This window comes from Takifugu rubripes, chromosome 8, assembly GCF_901000725.2.
Source record: "Takifugu rubripes chromosome 8, fTakRub1.2, whole genome shotgun sequence".
NCBI lineage: Eukaryota > Metazoa > Chordata > Actinopteri > Tetraodontiformes > Tetraodontidae > Takifugu > Takifugu rubripes.
In genome coordinates this window covers 2970121-2982895 of record NC_042292.1, presented here as the reverse complement: position 1 = coordinate 2982895, position 12775 = coordinate 2970121, and the positions used below count along the sequence as shown (strand labels likewise).

The 12775-nt window shown below is 44.5% G+C and overlaps 1 protein-coding gene and 1 long non-coding RNA gene across 6 annotated transcripts in view; one reads left to right on the top strand and one right to left on the bottom strand.

The window, feature by feature from the left end:
• The window catches only part of LOC101067688 (lysine-specific demethylase 6A), a 28505-nt gene extending 25962 nt beyond the window's left edge, over positions 1 to 2543 (top strand). For 3 of the 5 annotated variants that reach the window (XM_011606115.2, XM_011606116.2, XM_029840975.1), the window contains 3 exons: positions 40 to 181; positions 259 to 385; positions 774 to 2543. In XM_011606115.2, the coding sequence (XP_011604417.1) occupies positions 40 to 181; positions 259 to 385; positions 774 to 986 (482 nt within the window). In that variant the 3' untranslated portion in view covers positions 987 to 2543. The remainder of the gene's footprint in view (positions 1 to 39; positions 182 to 258; positions 386 to 773) is intronic. The other 2 variants (XM_011606117.2, XM_003966446.3) reach the window with 1 other exon arrangement.
• Positions 2544 to 3362: 819 nt separating this feature from the next.
• Positions 3363 to 11199, bottom strand: LOC105416757 (uncharacterized). The gene is made up of 2 exons (XR_964693.2): positions 10728 to 11199; positions 3363 to 4654 (listed from the first exon to the last, which is right to left on the bottom strand). It is a non-coding gene; the product is annotated as an uncharacterized lncRNA (long non-coding RNA).
• Positions 11200 to 12775: the final 1576 nt, after the last annotated feature.

The window sequence follows — 12775 nt, the reverse complement described above, 5'->3', positions numbered from 1 at the left end:
ATGCGTCATCATTGCGTGCTTTACTTTTTACCCTCCCAGCCCACCAGTACAAGCTGGCCGTCGAGCGTTACGAGTGGAACAAGCTCCAAAGCGTCAAGTCGATGGTTCCCATGGTGCACCTCTCCTGGAACATGGCACGCAACATCAAAGTGTCGGATCATAAGCTGTTTGAGATGATCAAGTGAGCCCAATAACCCTTCACTTTAAAATGTTTCTGCATCAGACGTTTTCCTTCTGACACCCGTCTCGCCGCCTTAGGTACTGTCTCCTGCGGACGTTAAAGCAGTGCCAGTCAGTGAAGGAAGCTTTGGTGTCCGCCGGCAAGGAAACGGCGCTCAGGCCGAGGACGAGGGAGGAGCCAGCCCACTACTGCACCATCTGCGAGGTCAGTAGACGCAATGGGAACATTGCAGCAGGAGAGGTGTGAAATCTAACAAGATTTCACTTTTCTGGGTTAGCGGTTCACAGTAATTCCAAGTATTGAAGATAAAAAAAAAAAAGTCTTGTTATTAACGGCCGGTGTGGAAAATGGCGGTCGTGCTTCTGTTGGTGTTGGTTTGAAACCAATTATATTTGAGCTTTATTTTTATTGGTCCAGAATTTTGTCTTCATTTCTGCCTTATTTAGCTAGTCATTGGATATGCGAATAGATTAGGTGAAGCGTGGTGTGTTCATGCACACGTCAGCAGTCGCTGCAGATGGGTGCGTAGCGCAGCGCTGAGACGTCTCCGTCACCTCTCCGCTGTCGTCTGAATGAACTGCGTCATCCACAGGTGGAGGTGTTCAACCTGCTGTTTGTGCGGCGCGAGCTGCTCTCCAAGAAGCAGCACGTCATTCACTGTTTGGACTGCGCCCGGAAAGGCAGCGCCACCCTGGATGACTTTGTGGTGCTAGAGCAGCACAGGATGGAGGACCTGATGCAGGTCTACGACCAGTTCTCATTAGTAAGTCACAGAGGAGGGATGGCTATGGAACACGTGGTCTGAATTCTAACTGAATCTTAAATGATGCCTTTGAGTGTTCTCACTCAGCCTTTAGGTTAACGCTTCATGACGCTGCTCCCATCTACAGAAACAATCAGTTAATGTGTGTCAGCGGCGTGATTGAAAATAAGAATAAACCTCAGAGCAGTAACAGATTGTCACATTACTGATTCCAACATTTTTCAACACTACCAAACCAACGCATCAGTGTCATAGTTTTGAATATGGTCATATTTTGAGTAACGTTTAATGTTTACCCTGAATTTAGGTAAACGCGTCTTCTGCTTTTGGCGGCTGTGCTGCATTTGTAAGTTGCCTAAAACAGCCACCTTCCACGCCTTGACTAATTCCTCTGTGTGGTCGTACTCCCCAGGCCCCTCCTCTTCATTCATCTTCATCTTGACATTAGGCGACGTCTCTTTCTCTTCTGTTGTGGAGCCATGAACTCACATTCACACACGGAACTATTGCGATTGAGCGACAAAAAAGGACAAACCTTGTACGTACATGGACCATTTCTGATAATTCAGGAAAGCCAAGGCCGTCGCCAACCCTCCCTCTCCTTCCCAAATCTCCACCACCCACCATCCTCCCACCACATTGGCTTGTCTCCATAGCGATGGCTGGAGGCTGAGGTGGCTGAGTGTCTGTCTATGCAACCTGTTTTGAAGCACTGGAGCCCCGCCCTCCTGCGGGTAGGAGGTGCCAGCAAGCTCACAACAGGACTCTCTTCCTTTCAACTCCCTCTTGTGACAATGGTTCTGACCCGTTTCAGTGGAGGTTAATCAGAAAACAGTTGGAGGATTCTTACTGGTGATAAAAATGTTTTGTAGATATTTGTTAACTGTCACAACTGGCATCACAACCTGTAAGACTACTGACTTGACTCTCTCCTCGCTTTCTGTCTCCTATTCTGTCTCTTTTGTTGTTCTACTCTGGTAAGAAGATGAAAATTTTGTTTGATTTCTAGAATTCCCCACAGTCTTGTTTTTCTTTCTATGGAGCACTAGCTTAACTAGTCTTTTTCTATGATAGATGGTAATTTTAAAACTATTTCCACAGCAAAATCTCCCCAAAAAAATGTAATGTGAAGAGTTTAGGTGGTTTTCTTGTTTTTTGTTTTTTTTAAAAACAGCTTTTGTTTTATCTTTGTGTTTCATAACTATATTTTGTTTGTTTCTTAGGTATAAAAAAATTAAAATGGAAAAAAAAAATTACTAGCCAAGTCACAAAGAGAATGGGTTGCACATAGACGAAAGTTTAATTTGTGATTTTCCTTTTTTTGTTTCATTATGTTTCTAATCTTGATGTAAATTTACACTATTTATAAATACATATTTATTGCTTGAAAATATTTGTTGATGGAATGCTGTTATTTTTTCCAGAGTACCTGCCATTAAATTTGAAGGAGGTTTGTCATTTTAACAACTCCTCTTACATTTTCTATATATAAATAAAATTGCTTAGCAAGCATTGTACAGGAACAGACATTTAAATTGTTTTATTGTTTGAAGAATGTTTTATGATGACTCAATAAACACAAAATTGTCAAATAATCCACACTTCTGTCGATCCAATAGAAAAGAGCACAAAGGGACCATTTTGACAGGTCTGTAGTCGGCTAAAAAGCCTTTTTCATCTGGGGGGGCGGAAACGATGCCAGGATTACACAATTTTTCCTGATTTTAACACATTGTTAGTTTATTTGAAGTTGAGCACGGTATTGAGGTGAGGTCTTTAGTCTTTGGGCTTTTCCGAAGGTCTTCTCAAGCTCGCCAGGTTAGCTCACTTCTCCATTTCTTTGCATCATCCCGAGCTGCTCCTTCGCTTTAATTTGCTCGTCCCCATCTGTGCTGTGAAGCTCCGCCGTCATGTTCGTGTAGCTTTAATCTAAATATGATCCGTGACAACGTCAGAAAGCACGGCTGAGGCTGTCTTATGGACGATTGATCAAAAACTTCACTCTTCAATCAACCTTGTTTCATTTGTCTGGAATAGCTGGGAAGTCTAGATGTTATTAAGCATGAATTGTTTCTGACCCTTATCGTTTCCATTTATATTCATGTACAGGCTTCACCGCTACGATAGTTTTACTGTCCTTTTCAGCTTGATGACTATTAGTTTCACTTGTTTTGACAAATTCAGGGCTTCATGTTGATTATTCAATTGAAACTTCTATCACACGCTAAATGGACACAAAATGAATGCTACGCTCGATCTGTTTAATTTCTCTCACGATAATCAAGTGAAATTGTGAGCTCTGATGAATCAGAAGGTTTCAATTTCTGTCACATCTTAAATCTGGTGTGTGTTTGGAATAAAGGGGTATAAAAGTGTCAAAATCATTCCAGACGGTAACATACACGGAACAGTATAATATGCATACAGAAAAATAAGTCTTTATTGACAGGAAATGTAATAACAGGAGCATATCATATCGTTTACAAGTATGAGTCGGGGAGACTGGGATGGGAATGTGCAGAGGCCTGAAACCCAGCAGACAATGTAGCTGTAGACTGACACACAGAATCCTACACTATATGCCAGGTCCAGAACTGACCACACGTCAACAGGAGCGAGTCAAAATCCTCTTCGCAGATGGAAAGCGTCTTTGAGATTTCCTCAACATTCACAAGGAGAAGATACAGACAGGATAATCATATTGGGGAGCTAAGAAATTCAAAGACTTTCAGTAGTTACAAAACAGCAAAAGCATAGTTGGATCATGAAATCAAGCTTGTGTCGTCATCGTATCCTGTTTAATAATGGCCGCCAGCGGAGACCCAGTAGCCAGATGTAGCTGCTGACAGCCCCACAGGATCTACACTGACTACTGAGCAACTGCCGGGCGCCCTCTCTGCAGAGCCAAAATGGCCGCCCAGATGCCCGAGTACAGCAGAGCCTTGGGAAATTCGGACGAGCGGAGCTTGACAATAAAAATGTCGCGTTACAAATATGGCAGAATAAACTACATCCTTGGAAAACATCTGAATGCCTTTTGATCAAAACAAAGGGAAGCGAGCTTATTTCCCCAGGTGCACGTTTACGTACGTGTGCCACATACGTAACGACATTGTTCTTTTCATAGCTGGCATTTATGTGCAGATATTGAATTCTGGGGTATACCTTTGACCAGATTGGGTATTTGTCTTACGAGTGCCCTTACTAATTAACCTGGGCAGCCCTGAGCTTGGCTAATAGCATGCTTTAATTACACATTAAAAGTACAAGGTTAGCCATACCTTTAGCTTTATGGGCAACATTTCTTGAAATTTGAATGAATCGAAGCTATTAATGCATCAGTAGACTCAATCAAGGTAAGCCGTTAACATAATAGCAAGCTACCGCCAGCATTTGAGTTCCCTTCACTGCTCTCTTTTTTTAATCATCTGGAATTTGATTCTCTTTCTGTAACACTATAGAAAATGTGGTGCCTGTGGAGACGGTGCCATTTCCTCCTACGCGCTTGTCAGCATCGCACCAGACAATTGGTTCTAACAAGTAAAGAAAACACAGCAAGATGGCCGACTGATCCTGGCTGTTGCTGCATCCATTTTGACTGTCGCAGATGGGCACTGGAGGCCTTCCCGATGACTCCCCGATTGTGGCAATGGCGGTGGCGTTTGGGGGGAGGGGGGGTCCCATCTGCCATTTGAAGTCTGGCATGAGTCCTGTGACAGAAATGAGAGAAAAGATTAGCTGTAGTCACGAGAGATTTTTGCAGCAGTTGTACGACTATTTGATTTTTAAGAAGCACCGACTGAACTGTCTTGCTGTCGCATAGCTGTCGTGGATAGTGGCCTATATTTGTTAGCCGGTGCTGCCTCTCGATGACACTGCGCCCCCAAAATTTTAGCAGAGGCGCACGGGAACAAAACCAAATGTGGGCTGAAAAGTCATGATTCGAGGAAACGAGATACTAGTTTTAGAACAGGAAGTCTTGATCAGTTAAGAAGATGAACACTTCCCGTTGGTTGTCTGAAATTACAAAGGCAGGAAACCAAAACGTTTGTGATACAGTGGTGTAAGCAAAGACAAAGGCGGTGGTGTTGGAAATGGTGAACATGTACTCTTACGTGGACACTGTATGCTGAGGCAGAACCAGGAGGGCAGCCATTTTGTCCCAGCATCACATACCCTCATAAAAATGTGTCAGATCTACATACTTCAGCAATCAGAACTCTCCATACGATCCGGAAAACTCTATTTAGTAACCAAATAGCTAACAGCCGCTTTCACTTAGACTTGAATACGGTGTCATTGTGGTGCGACATTGAGGTATGGTTGTGATTTAGCTTAGTTAGCTTGCAAATAAGGGCGGGGCATTTCCAGATGAAATATCCACTGGATAAAATGTTGGCAAAGGAGGATTTTTTTTTTACTGCGAGCATCATATTTGTATTTACATTTAAATAAGGGGGAACGTTTTAGCTTGTCTTTTTACTTAACGAGGAAACTGTCCGGTTAAAAGAGCTCCCCACTCCCCCAGCATGAGGTCAGAGGAAAATTGCTGCCATTTCAGTAAGTTTGGTATAATCCTTTAACTCTGCTCTCCCTATATCATCCACCTATATCCTTTGTAAAATCTGGCAGTGATCCAGCAAGGAGGTATGTGAACTCTGCTTGGCCTGGAACACTAACCCCCCTCCCCAGTCCAGACCGCCAAACAATGTCTCCCTGTGTTGCAGCGTGGAAGGAGGGGGGAAGTAGAGAAAGAGCAATGAGCTAAACCAGCAGTTTGATCAATGCCTTCCCTCCTCTGTCCTCACCCCTCCTCCCACTCCTCCACCCTCTCCTTCCTTCCTGTTCCCTCCATCTCTCCATTTCCGGCTTTGTAAGAGGTAGACAGGTGGCCCAGACTGCTAATTTTAACTGAGCCGATTGTCTGTATGCGTTTCCCACAGCTATGTATAGACACTAGCATTTAACACGCGCGCGCACACACAGGCCCACACACACACACACACACACACACACACACAGACAAGAGCCTGACCTCTAAAATGTGTGATCCGTCCATTCATCCTCTCCCGCCCCGTTGTAAATGATCTTCCCTGATTGGTTCTCCCTCTCAGCCAATCACAGGCTCTTCTGCTGCCCATTCATAAAATCATTAATGTAGAGGAAAGGTGGATCATAAATTCTAATCCAACAACTACAATTTATTTATCTATTTTTTACATCATTTAATATGTTGTGTTAAACAACCAAATATATGGACAAGTGATTATAATAATAAGTTGAAGAATGATAGATTCTCTGCCATGAGTACCTTGAGTTTCTTTATTAAATCTGACACAATTTGTTAACTTTTGCTCTCTCCATTAGTGAAAGCTACAAAACCCGATGTTTCAAACTATTTTTTAAAACTCCTATTATTATTATTATTCCTGTGTTTGATGAGCAATGAAACGAGTGCTGCCCAGACCACCATAACCCTCCCTGCCTCCCCAGTTTTTCCAGACTACCGCCTTATTTATGCAGATTCGTCGCAGACGCCAACACACTCGGGTGTTGCTGTTTTCCCCTCCATGTACCGGTAGCTGCCATGACTGGGAAGTCTCGGACCTGTTGAGTTACACATTTATATATAGCAAGGTGTGACTGTGTCAACGTGACTCATTTATGTGTGCAATCCAGAGCACAGATGAATGACTGAGGGCGGCCACGGGCTAATTTAGACAAAATGGTTCTTTTCTGATCGCCTAAATGTCCCAAATGAAGATTTTGAATTTGAAGATTCGATATGTAGTTATTAAAATATATGGTTGATGGGAAATATTGTGTGTGTTGGGAACTTTAGCTTAAAGGTCCAGAGAGTAGCATTTTAATACCAGAGTTGTTTACTTTAGTAAATATTGATAAATATTGATGTGGGTCTCATGGTTTCTAATATGTTTGCTACAGTAATCCGAAAAATGCGAATTTGGTTAGCCTACTTGGCTAAAATCGTTGAAATGGCAGCTCTAATTCTGGCGCTGATTTCTAAATGTATCTACAACAATAAACTGGGAATCATTTTTTTGTCATGTTTTTGTCAACGCTATGCTATAGTCTGTCTTCTCACCAGTAGGTGCCACCAAAACTTTAATCCTAGCTCGAGTTGGCTTATTCGGATAAACGTATTTGAATTTTTTTCTGAATTTAATTGTTATTTAAAAATTAAATGGGAGTTTAAATTTGTATGAACTAAATACTGATTAACTGTGCAGCAATTGGACATCGCGACACAGAGCCCCGCCCACAGGAAACCTGTGCTTGAAGTGGGACAAAGACTGTGTGTGTGTGTGTGTGTGTGCGCTCTTGTGGGTGGTTGCATGTGGGGGTGTGTGAGGTGCGGAAATTTTTCAGGAAGTTGCATGATGATCCTGTGTTCTGGGTCTGTTTTAGGTGACTTTTAATTTCAGTTAAAGCTTTTTTTGAAGGCAGTGCAATCTTTTTTTTTTTTTTTTAAATTAGATTTAAGAGAAAAATGCTGCATTTAAATAAGAAAAGGAAGACTTTTTCTTAACCTCGAGATGTCAGGGCATTCTGGGAAATGTGGAAAATGCATGAAAACATTTTTCTTCAAAGGTCAGCTGACATAAATGTCTGTTTCTTCTTTAGCAAATGGCGGATTTCGAGAACGCTGCCCCTGCCGTGCGATTAAACCCCCCATCCGCTCATCCAAACACCTCAGCAGAACGATGCCATCCCTGTTTGCGATGGGCTATCCAAGATAACAAAAAAGGGCTACCCATTGCTATGGCAACAGAGAGTAATTAGCAAAGAGAGGCAGCATCGTTTTGTGTGTGGTATGTGTTGGCCCGCTTTCAAGAGAGCTCTGGGAGGAGGAAGAATAGAAGATGAAGTTAAGAGCAGCTCCCAAGCAGATCTCAGGTAGTCTGGTATAATCGGTCAGCACCCCCACGGTTCTGTTTTCAAAAATCACGCCTCAGCCCTCTGCTGCTTGGTCCAGCTCCGTGTTAAAAATGGGCTTTTTTAAGCTGCTGGTCTGGCTCACGCAGCTCCAGTCCCTCCATCTGGAAGTCATGTGACCCGTTTTCACCGACACCGTCCGTTTCAGAACGTCTCCACGTTTTAGGAGGCAGAAAATGTAGATCTGGGCGGGTGCTAACGACTGGGCTTTGGGGCGACGCAGATGCTGCTTGGGCTTTAGGTTGCTTTGTTTTTATCATTTTGATTTTTAAAGAGAATACAGTGACGCGCCAGTGGGTCACTGGTCGGCGTTCCTACTGTAACAGTTTGTAGCTGGTGCATTTTTGGGGGAGATTGTTTCCCATGTCTTCGCAGGGATCTGATCTAATGTAAAAGCAATCTTGGAATCGGCTGAGCTCTGTGTATTTAGATGCCTCCAGACAAATGCGCACATACATAAAACACCCACACAGGTGCAACACAATTTTCTGCTGTTCTTCAGGCATCGAGTCCTCCATCAGTCACTCACTTCTCCGCAGCAGCTAATGGCAGCCCCGCAGCCCACAGGCATATAGATGCTAAGAACAATTATGCAGATGCAGGCTAAAACCACTTTGTGGTATAATCCAGCAAGCAGTCCATTATTGTGATTGTCATTAGTGAGTGGGTGATTATGGTTTTTGACAAAGACGCAGGAGAACGAGCGGAGTGCCGCTGGTTTTATGCAAATCTGGCAAGCCTCAATTTAATATGTCAGATATAATGTCACTGTATTTCTTAAGGTTAAGGGCAGTGCGGAGGTGTGTGACACGCCACAGGAGGGCAAGCAGACAGGTGGGAAGCTGAGGCGCTGTCTCCAAAAAGCCCTGACCAGGTTGGGTTCATCCCTCTTTTAGGTTGGGACTCATGGGAAAGCAACTGGCGTCGCTGAAGGACGCACGTCGGTGATGGATTGAGAAGCAACAAGCGGGCCAAAATGGCGGAGCTCCGAGAGCACCTACACAGAAGATGGTGTCGGGTGAATTTGAATAACGTGTTGGGAAACTTTTCACTGGGAAGTAAATCGGTAAAAACGGATGCAATAAAGACAAATTTCCTTTAAAATTAAGGGGGGGGGGGGAAAACTAATCTAACTCGATAGTCTAGACGTCGTTTTTGGAGTCACCTGTAAACTATGACATAAAATGAGTGAAACGACAGACAGACAGGCAGGCAGGCAGGCAGGCAGGCAGGCAGGCAGACAGACAGACAGACAGACAGACAGACAGACAGACAGACAGATAGATAGACAGATAGATAGATAGATAGATAGATAGATAGATAGATAGATGGGTCAACTGAGCACTTTCCCCCCTGAGCTGGGATCTGATGGGTGTCATGTGAGGAGACAAACATGTCAGCGGCACCAATAATGTGGTTAACTTAAAGAGGAAGGCGAGGAATGTATCCTAAATTCAACTCCACTCCTCCGCCCCCCTCTCCTCCTCCTCCTCCCCCTCCCTTCAGTCATGGGTTCTCCGCTGGGTAATCGCATACCAAAAACACAAGAATTCCCCCTTCTCTCCTCTCCAAGCAGAGCCACCGCCACCCTCCCAGCCGCCCCCACCCCACCCGCACGCCTTGCAGCATCAAGTTGGACGGAATTGAGCAGGAGCAAACCGGATGATTAACGAATCTAAAAGCACAACAAAACAAAAGTAAATCACTGCGCTGCATTGGAAGTTGACAGAGAGGGGATCTGCTAAAGAACCGCTTTATTCAACACAACAGTCGGGATGATAAAACTTAAAGCTTCTGGAGAACCACACAAAAAAGCTGTGTGGAATCCAGCTGCTACAATATATATCTGTTCATGATTTTCGGAAGAAGGACTGCTATTTATTTTATTGGAAAAAAAATCATGACTACTTATTTTCTAATTGTGATGGGAAAACTGTATAAATAACCAAAACAATCACAAGGAGAATTCGCTGTTATGTAAATTTGAGTTTGTTTTTTTTGGGTTTTTTTTTTGCTACTTTACGTATAGATGAAAGAAACAAACATTGAAAGAAAACGCCAATCACGTTGCGGCCATATGACGCCCATTAAGCGTGTCATTTTATAGACCTTTATTATGAAGGAAGTAACCGGAAGTGCGTAATTGCCGCCGCCGATGTGCGGCATGCTTCGGCTTCGCGAGCGGTTCCCGAACGGCTCCTAATGTGAAAAATACAGAGAAAACGCCGGGCGCATTCCTGAGACCCAGGGACTTCCAAGCCCGACCGTGACAGTCTGTGTGTGTGTGCGCGCGCGCGCGCGCGTTCGCGCAAACCATGAGTCTCTGCGGGGGTGGAGAGAGCTTTGGAGACCACACACTTTGCGCATTGCCCCCACGCACACACATACTGGGCACTAAACAGCAATTTTTACCTTTAAAGTAATGAAACGCTTAAGTAAAGCTCCACGAATTCGACTTTTGGGTTTGGAAGCACGGCCATTTAGCGCGTAAAAACCCAAAAGTTGATCCAAAACTCCCCCCGAAAGCCCACATGGCCAGGCGAAAGCTGACGCGATGAATTGGCGATTAATCTTAATCGAGAAACTTTCATAAAGGCGATACCATCAACATGATTTCACCTTTTTTCGCTGCGATCACATGCCGCGTTGCGCAACCCGAGCGGAGCGAGCCTGCGATCGGTGAGGAGGACCGAGGGGGGAAAAGTGCTAAACCAAACTTACCCTTTCACCAAATAACGTCAACAACATAAACAACGACGCGGTCGCACGGAGTAGCTCGACCCTCCGGAGAGATAAAAGCGCCGTAAGAAAACTGGCTCCACTTACCGTGGCTGCGTCTGCTGGCCGCATGTCCCCATGAGAGTGTTGTGCGCCAGTGTGTGTGCGTGTGTGTGCGCGCTGAAGTTCATACCGATACTATAGGTCGGAAGCGCAGCGCGACACGTCAACGCGTGTTGCCTCCATATCATAAAGGATTCTTCTACCGCCGCCTGCCTCAATTGGTGCACAGAGTAGGGGCCGGGGACCTCTGTGGCCACCCCCCCGGTGTGTTGTAAAATAATTATTATGAAATTTGGAAAATGAAAAATGAAAAAGAGCGAGTTGAAAGGCGTTTGAGAGAGATGCGCGCTGATGGTGCGTCAATACTAATTTGAATATTGATTTTCCGTTTCTGATTTAAGGGGGGCAGATTACAAAAAGGATTTACAAGTAAATAAGACACATAATCAATTTGATTTTTTTCCCTTCTCCCGCAAACACACACACACACACACACACACACACACACACACACACACACACACACACACACACGCACACACACACACAGGCAATTTTAGGGTACTACTTTGTCTCAGTCATTTCCCAATTGAATTCAACTTTATCGCCATTTTAACCAGCCAGGATTGTTTTTTCACAGCCGCTGTAGCTCAGCACATGAGACTTTAGTGTGCAGAGTCCCCCCGCTAATTCAGATGAAATACTGATTTATTGTGGTCTGTTTTGACCACCGCCTGCAGCTGCAGTTGTGTTAAACGTTCTCATTATACCACAGGAAGTACAAACCCGCCACACTGTTGCGGAACATAACCTACATATGGAGACAGTATAGTATTATCTAAATTTTCTTTCTTTTAGAAGAGAATTGCCTGCAGCGCGCACAGCGCGTCTGTCTCACATATGCGCGGATGTGATGGAGCAGTGCAGCTGTCAATCACTCCGACATCTGACACAAGCACACGGAACAAGCGCAGCCGTCCTCGGCCACATGCTGAATGAAATGCTGCGGCGCGATGCTGCTTTGTCTCCTTCATAAAGAGTGTGATGTCTGCAGTGGGGAACGTGTCCGTCTCGGTCCCCTGCAGCGGAGCAGACATGCAGGCGCAAATGTTGGCTGGTTGCAGGCATGCAAAACACAGAAAGCTTACCACCAGGCTCCCTCCAGGTCTGTAAAAGCTTCCCAGAGCAACCCCGGCCGCCGTCATCTGCCTCTTTATTTCTCCCTGTGTCTCCTATCCCTCCACACTTCGCTTTGCCTGGTTTTCTATCCTCCTCTCCATCTCTCTCTCTCTCTCTCTCGCTGCTCTCCACACTGATCTTTTAAGTCTGCCAACCTCTCCTGATCAATGGACAGCCGGCAAAAGCAGGCAAGCAAGGCGAGCGAGCCTCCACCTCCTCCAGCTTTGTGTGCATGCGTGTGCACGTTTCACTGTGAGGAGGCTTCCAACCCACACAGCACTCTCTAGAGCTCTCAGCCTCCACAGTGCCTCATCAGTTGACCACTCCACACCCCTACGCATCAATCGTGTGCATGCGGGTGCACACCCACGCGCACTAAAAGCAAAAACCTACATTTCCGAGTCACCTGAAGTTGATTCTTTCTCCCCCCGTTTTTTTTGTGTTTTCAGCAGAGCTGCGGACACTTATCTCAATTCTTACAGCCTGTAAGGACACTTGTGTCATTTATCTCTTCAGGTGAAGTAAGTAGCAGCAGCAGGCCATCAAACTTGACAGAACAGGTTAACCTATATATGTAACATAGTTTAGGACACATATATCTCAATATATCAACGTTAGAGATGTCATAGGTTACTTGTTAGATGATAGTATATAAAAAACGCAACATAAAACCAGCCTGTGCGCGTATATTTTAAACATCTTGGGTTATTATGAGGACATTCATTTATTTTAATGTATACATTTGTTGTATATTTGACTATGAAAAGGGAATGTGCGCTGCATATATCACAACGGGTGATATATCACGACTGCTGGGACAAGTTCAAGCCCTTCCTCTGATGCTTGTTCAGATGATGGTAATCCATAAATACGTCTTACATGGAATTGATTGAAATACAGAGAGTAGTGCCTGG